The following is an 8,064-nucleotide window of genomic DNA, read 5'->3' as shown; positions in this document are numbered from 1 at the left end:
TCTATCTATCTATCTATCTATCTATCTATCTATCTATCTATCTGTCTGTCTGTCTGTCTCTCTGTCTGTCTCTGTCTATCCCTCTTTCTGCCATCTATCTATCTGTCTGTTTATATATCTGTCTGTCTATCTATCTGTCTGTCTATCTATATATCTACTGTCGTCCGTCTGTCTATCCATCTATATATCCCTCCACCTGTCATCTGCCTGTTTTCTGTCTGTCTATTCATCTGTCTTTCTATCTATCCGTCCTTCTATCTGTCGTCAATCTATTGTCTGTCTGTCTATCCATTTATCTGTCTATCTGTCCATCTATCTATCTATCTATCTGTCTGTCTGTCTGTCTGTCTGTTTCATTCTCTCTCATGTTTGTTATTGTCAGAATGATTGATTTTAGCTCTGATTTTCGCAGGTCATCCGACGATACAGCGACTTTGACATGCTGAATAATAGTTTACTGGTAAGTGAACCGTTAGAACAAACCTGTGTTGGAAAAACATCCGTTCCTGTATAAGCGTTTGACAGCTGCTGTTTCAAAATAAATTGAATAGCATTGCTCTGACGTCTCAATGGCAATGATTCACTCTTACTGAGTCCTCAAAAACCCACATGCCTCAGAAAGCTTTTCACTTTAGCCTTCCCATCAGTGAAAGAGTAACTGAATCAGTCTGTCTGCATTCACAGATCTCCGGCCTCAACCTGCCGTTTCCTCCTAAGAAGCTGTTAGGAAACATGGACCGAGAGTTTATAGCCGAGCGTCAGAAGGGTCTTCAGGCTTATCTGAACTACATCACACGTCATCACATCCTCTCCAGCTGTGAGCTGGTCAAAAAGTTTCTCGACACTAACAATTACTCTGCAAACTACACAGGTAATGCAACCGGGGCTTATTTTAACACCAGAAAATGTATGTTTTGCATCAAAATTATTGTTAAAATCCTTCATTATTTTTTCAGAAATAGCCTTACAGCAGGTGTCCATGTTCTTCAGATCTGATCCAAAATGGGAGGTTATTGAGCCGTTAAAAGACATTGGTGAGTAAAGCAGTTCAGTTACTTCGATCCAGTTTCATTATTTTATATTATATTATATTTTTATAACATATTTTATAATTATGTTTTTTTATTTATTATTTAAAAAATGTATTTTAAGAAAACGTTATTTTAAGAAAAAATAAGCAAATTTCCTGCAAACTGTCATTACCGTAAAAAAAATAAAATCTCATCATCATTACTGTAATGCAAAATGTTATATTATTATTTTTTTGTATTATTTAAAATGCACATTTGTAAAGCATAGTTTTTAAAATTTAAAAATGTAAAATGTAAAAAAATGTATTATTGTAATAAGAATTGGATTTTTACGAGTTACGCTAATGAAAATTTAAAGCAGAAAATATGCTTATTTTGATTAAATTATCGTCACAATGCAAAAATTATATTATATTTTATAATTATTATAGTGTTTATATTTTCTAGTATTGGTTTGAAATATGACATTCATACATGAAATTTATCCAATCATCTAATATCTGACTGGTCATAGGCTGGCGATTGAGAAAGAGGTACTTCTTAGTCAAAGACAAAGATCAACCCAAAGACAAACAAGTATTAAGTTGGGTAAGTTTGATTTTGACCCATACAAACACAGACCAACACCTTTTTTTGGATATTCCTGCTCTGTTAAAGTGCCCCTATTATGGGTAATGAAAGGTTCATATTTTGGTTTTGGGAGTCCCCAACAACAGGTTGACATGCATGCAAGGTCAAAAAACACTTTCATTGTCTTATAATATGCATTTATTTTTACCTTACTTGCTCAATGACTCCCAAATGATTCGCTCAGTGATTCATTTTTCCAAACCCCTTCTTTGCGTGACGCTAATCTGCGGTGATGGGTCCGATTGGTCTCATTTTCATTTTATCATGCCTGTAATGTCTGATAAAGCAGCGTTTGTGAGCGCAGTGCTGCTTTGTGTACAGTGTTACTGGGGAAACAGCTATATTACTGCTCCAAAAGCGGCACCTAGTGGCAAAGAATGGATTAGCATTTTCATTCAACCAAGGCGAAAAGATCAACAAGTGGACGGACAATATGCTAATGTTTCATGTTGACGTCCACATGAAACGGCTTGGGATTCGTTTTAAAAACTACTCGTTTCAGTGATTCAGAGTCGACTTTTTCTTTTGAGAAACAATAACTTTATACACGGTGCACTTTCATATTTAAAACTTTGCAGGATGTTTTCATTAAATTAGAGCTGTGTTACACACTGCATGAAAGGTAATTTTCAAAAAGCCATAATAGGGGCACTTTAATCCAGTACTTTGACCCTCAACATATTTAATTCCCATTATTGCATAACCCTGATGAAGTAGATCCTGTTGATCACATTCAACGGCACTTTGTTTGGCTGCACAAAGAACTTAACTAACCTACTAATCTCTTGTGGCGTCTTTGTTTTCACTCTTTTCTATAATTAGCATCGTGTACCCTTGTACTGACCATAATACATTTCTTTACCAATTTGAGGTGGATTTGGGTCCAGATAAGTTCCTGTCTGACAAAGATCTCCTGTCTGCAGTGAAGTTGCTTCCAACTTTGTCTGTAAGTCTTAAAAAGATAACGGTTACCAGGGCATTGCTATATGGTTGCAAAAATGTTTTTAGAGGTTTTATGGCTAGTTTTTAGGTTGCAATCCATTTAGATTGCAAATCAATTCAGCATACATATACTAGTAATAATTAATATTCATTAAAAAATATTGTTGTAGTATAATGACCTTTTAGTAATCAGTTGACAATAGATACTATTTTCATGACAATTAAGCACAGCTTCCCCGCTATTATAGTAATGCAAAACGAATAAGAATATATAATTTCAATTTTACTCTACGAAGCTGTTAAAGGGTTAGTTCACCCAAAAATGAAAATTAGCCCGTAAATTACTCGCCCTCAAGTCATCCTAGGTGTATATGACTTTCTTCTTTTAGATGAATCCAGTCGGAGTTATATTAAAAATGGTCTTTGATCTTTCAAGCTGTTTAATGGCACTCAGCTGGTGTTGCAGTGCTGGATTCGTCTGAAAGAAGAAAGTCATATACACCTAGGATGACTTGAGGGTGAGTAATTTATGGGTTAATTTTCATTTTTGGGTGAACTAACCCTTTAAGCAGAGCCGGCACACTGTGGGGAATGAACTAAAAGAGCCTGTCTTTGTGTACAGACCCGAATGTTTAGATTTTTTGTGTGTGAACGCTGTCATGTGCTCTTGTTTTTTCTGCTTCCTCAACGTCAGCAGCCGTACAGCGAGATTAAACAGATCACTGAGAGAAACACATCTCTACAAAAGACTCCATTAACTCGCTGTGGAAATCATGTGTAGACACCCCAACATAATCCACCCCATTATTAACTAATTTGGTGTAGAAATAATTTTCATTCAGAAATTGCTAGTAAATTTAACAATTAAAGACAAAGCAAGTAACACACTGAATTAAACATTTTGAAATGTTGACTGAAATAGTATTTTTTGTAAAACGTACTCCAGTAATCTTTGTTTTGTTTATAACTTTTTTTATTTACAAAATATTTTAGTGTACAAATATACAGTGCAGTTATTTATCATTCATATTTTTGAATTTGCTTTTATTTTTATATTTCTAGTTCTGAATTAAATACAAATATACAGTTTAGTTTTTATTAATGTTTTTGAATTAGCATATATTTATACATAGCATATATATTTTCAGTTCTTATTTTAATACAAATATACGGTGTAGACGTTTACAAGTAAACAAGGAACACTTATGATCAAACCTTCTTCCCCATCCCCTATAGTAATACTTTTTAACTGGCTTTTATTTTTGTATTTTTTTTAGTTCTAATTTACATTTTTTGTAATTTTGTTAACTTTTGTCATTTTTATTAGTTTTTGTTTATTTAAATATTACTATTTAGGTTTAAGACATTAAACATCAAGAGTTTGCAGGGTATTTTAGTATTTTAATATTATAATTAATATATGAAAATATTTCATAATTTGTTATTTTAATATTACAAAATATGAACATAAAATGTGTCAACTAAATAGGTATATTTAAGTAACTAATGTGTGCAGCAATGAAGAAATGCATTGTTATTGTTACTGTTAGTTTGTTTTTCATTTATTTCCAGTTAGTAACTTTAGTTAGTTGCTAAGGCTTAGTTTTTCATCTAATAATTACATTTTATTTTATTTCAGCTTTGTTTCAAAAATATTACATAAAAAAATGGTTTTAATAGGTTTAGATTTAGTTCATATTCCATATAATACCATGGAATAGGGTTACTTGAAAACAAAAGATCAGTCAGATGGAGGAGCTCGTCTGACGTCTGCATTCCAGATGAGCAGGTTAAAGCAATCCAACCGAGATGCACGTTAATCAGGAAGGCATGACAGAGTCATTTCTGACCATGAGGCTCATGGGAAAACATGCTGGAGATCTGGATTCTGAATTCAACCGCATAGCAATACCCTCATAACTCCATATGTCCTAAAAGTGTCTTTTGCATGGGGAAAAAAAAACACTCAAAAATCAAGTTTGAAGTGTTTGTATGTGTCTGACTGCAGCTGTTTTTGCAGCATTCAAACATCGCTCCCGTCAGTTTCGCTACCACCAGTGAATCATCTGCTCTAGTCATTCGGGTTTTCAGTGAGAAAGGGACGCTTAGGGATCACATCTGCAAGGTTTGCTTTCTTTTACTTGGCTGATCAACAAGGTATTTTCATATTGTAACATACTTGTATTTCTTCTCATTCTCTCTTGAATTTTGTCGATCCCCCAGGTGAAGCCCAAAGAGCCCTTTCTGAAGAAGTACTGCAATCCCAAAAAGATCCAGGGATTGGAGCAGCAGCAGATCCAAACCTACGGAAGACAGATTCTGGAGGTCTGGTTAACAGTTCATGTTTATAATAACCAGTTTACAGGAACCGATCTTGATTTACTGTGCTTTTAATGTAGCGCTGTAGAACATCCCTTTTTAAGTTTGTTTTAAATCTCTACAGTGGGTCTAGAAATGAATCACCCCTTTAAAATAATCAGATTTTTTTGCTTTGCAGCCTGAAATGAAGACGGACACAGTTTTTGTTTTATCCGGCTGTATTTACTCAGTGCAACTTATAACATCCAAGTGAAAGATATAACACCAACATGTCAGAAAAAAATAAAATAAAAAAACAGAATCACTGAGTTGGAAAAATGATCATCCAATTGTGTCAGAACCACCTTTTGCTTTAATTACAGCCTTTAGTCTGTTGGGATTTGTCTCTATCTCTACTAACTTTGCACATCTAGACTTTGCAATATTTGCCCGCTCTTCTTTGCAGAACTGCTCAAGTTCAGAAAATTTGATTGTGACAATGCTGTTATTTGGATGGTGAGCTGTATTGGATCCTTTTTCCAATTCAATGATTCTGAACATCCAAGTGAAAGATATAACACCAACATGTCAGAAAAAAATAAAATAAAAAAACAGAATCACTGAGTTGGAAAAATGATCATTCAATTGTGTCAGGATATTGTTGAACCACCTTTTGCTTTAATTACAGCCTTTAGTCTGTTGGGATTTGTCTCTATCTCTACTAACTTTGCACATCTAGACTTTGCAATATTTGCCCGCTCTTCTTTGCAGAACTGCTCAAGTTCAGAAAATTTGATTGTGACAATGCTGTTATTTGGATGGTGAGCTGTATTGGATCCTTTTTCCAATTCAATGATTCTGTTTTTTTCTGACATATTGCTATTATATCTTTCACTTGAATGTTATAAGTTGCACTGAGTAAATACAGCCGGACAAAACAAAAACTGTGTCTGTCTTCATTTCAAGCAACAAAATGTGATTATTTTAAAAGGGGGGATTTTTTCCAGACCCACTGTTAATCTGTAGGTAGTCAGCTTCTGCTGTTTTTTCAGCCTGAACGGCTTAACATCCATCCATTGGGTTTTATACTTCAGAAATTTTTAAAGAAAGGTTCAAGTTTGAACATCTCCCATTGACTTACACAGCTGTCGGCTGTTTGCGTTCATTATCTAACCAACAGTGATGCCATTGTAATATTTGCATAGTGAATTGACATTGCCATTTCTTGCATTTATTTGCATACAGAATTATATTCGATCTGTGTTCTGTTTTGCATCTGTTTATTCATCCATCCTCATATGCTCAAAAAGTTTGGGGTCAGTAAAAATATTTTATTTTAGTTTTTAGTTTTTGAAGAAAATTGTACTTTTATCTAGCAATAATGCATTAAATTATGAACAATAAGTGGCGATAAAGACATTTATAATGTTACAAAATAATTATGTTTCAAATAAATGATGTTCTTTTGAACTTTCTATTCATCAAAAATGCTGAAAAAAATTACATGTATCGTGGTTTGCACAAAAATATGAAGCAACACAACTGTTTCAACATTAATAGAAATATAAATTATTCTTGAGCAGCAAATCAGCATATTAAAATTATTTCTGAAGGATCATGTGACACTGAAGACTGCTGAAAATTCAGCTTTGCATCACAGGAACAAAATAAAAAACAGTTATTTTAAATGATAATTATATTTCACAGTATTACTCTATTTTTGATCAAATAAATGCAGCCTTGGTAAGCAGAAGATATATATATATTTTTTTTTATGTAAAAATCAAAAGTTTTTACTTTTCGAACTTTAAGCCGTTCTTTTGCTGTCATATTTCTTTCTGGAAAAGTAAATATGTAATTTCCTGTAATTTTGTAAATATGTCATTTGTTTTACTCTTAGGCATTAAAATTTCTCCATGACAAGGGTTTTCCGTATGGGCATCTTCATGCGTCTAATGTCCTGATTGAGGAGAACACGTGTAAATTGTTGGATATAGAGAATTCGTTACTGGGACTGCCGTCATATTACCGACCCTATGTAACACAGTTCAGGAAAATGAATGTAAGATACCTTTTTTTAATTATTATTTTCTTATTAGTAGTAAATAATTTAAATACTAGTAATTAAATTAATTAGTAATTAGTGATTTTCAAAATCTGATGTTTTTACTTTTATCAGACAACAGAAAGCATAGACGTCTACTCGTTTGGACATTTGCTTTATGAAATGACGTACGGCCGCCCGCCTGATGCTGTGCCTGTGGATCAGTATCCTCCGCCTCCGTTCTCATCCGTAGGTCAGTATGATCTTCTGTTCACTTTGTCTAGAGTTTGACTCAAATTAGCCAAAATATTTCATGCATGAGCATGTGTAGGAGTTCACAGGCGTTTATTAGCACTGATCAGAAAACTGTCTGAATGTGAAAAGTAGGGTTGGGTATCGTTTGAATTTTATCAATTCCGATTCCGATTCTGTTTATCGATTCCGATTCTTTTCGATTCCCAGTTTCGATTCCAATGTGATTAAATAATGATATCAAACATTTATCCTGTCTCTTTTTTGCAAACCATTTATTGGAGCTGAATACCATGAACAAAAATCAACAGGCTACAACAGGCGTGTAATTTATGAATTAATGATTAAATGACTCACTCAAGATGTACTTGTTTCATTACTGGATGAATCAGCGTTCTTGAACGAATCTCTTGTATGATTCAAAGACAAATACATTGTAACAGCCCCTTTTCGCCACCTACTGGCGTAACAATCTAATCGATAAATCTTCATTTGAAGTGTCAAATTACTTTCAAAAGGTGATTTACTCTATTTTAATCGCTACCATACACATCGTACACACAGTTTATATCTGAACTATAAACTTTTATCCCAGTACTTCTGTGATTTGAATGTTTGTAACACAGAAATAATGATACTGTGTGGCTGAAGAGACTGTGAAGCTGTTTCATTCATGACAGACAGCTGCTCTCTTTAGGTCAGCGGCAGTGCGAACGCAGATTTAAATGCTCAAATCAAACTGGTGTGATCGTACTCTGCACGGACAAACCAACAAGTGATCACAACATTGATCGCACACGTCAAAGTTTGAGAATGAAACGGACGAATCATTGTGATTTAGGAATAGAATCACGTTGGTGTTTGAAT

At 33.9% G+C, this 8,064-nt stretch overlaps 1 protein-coding gene across 7 annotated transcripts in view; it reads left to right on the top strand.

The window, feature by feature from the left end:
• The window catches only part of LOC107653174 (PX domain-containing protein kinase-like protein), a 19,846-nt gene that overhangs the window by 2,770 nt on the left and 9,012 nt on the right, over positions 1-8,064 (top strand). For all 7 annotated transcript variants that reach the window (XM_016439827.1, XM_016439826.1, XM_016439825.1 and 4 more), the window contains exons 3-11: positions 413-460; positions 685-871; positions 957-1,034; positions 1,546-1,619; positions 2,533-2,607; positions 4,624-4,728; positions 4,827-4,928; positions 6,802-6,963; positions 7,081-7,198. In XM_016439827.1, coding sequence (XP_016295313.1) covers positions 413-460; positions 685-871; positions 957-1,034; positions 1,546-1,619; positions 2,533-2,607; positions 4,624-4,728; positions 4,827-4,928; positions 6,802-6,963; positions 7,081-7,198 — 949 coding nt within the window. The remainder of the gene's footprint in view (positions 1-412; positions 461-684; positions 872-956; positions 1,035-1,545; positions 1,620-2,532; positions 2,608-4,623; positions 4,729-4,826; positions 4,929-6,801; positions 6,964-7,080; positions 7,199-8,064) is intronic.

Source organism: Sinocyclocheilus anshuiensis, unplaced genomic scaffold (assembly GCF_001515605.1).
Source record: "Sinocyclocheilus anshuiensis isolate Anshui unplaced genomic scaffold, SAMN03320099.WGS_v1.1 scaffold211, whole genome shotgun sequence".
Taxonomy (NCBI): domain Eukaryota; kingdom Metazoa; phylum Chordata; class Actinopteri; order Cypriniformes; family Cyprinidae; genus Sinocyclocheilus; species Sinocyclocheilus anshuiensis.
This window is presented reverse-complemented; position numbering and strand designations above follow the sequence as displayed.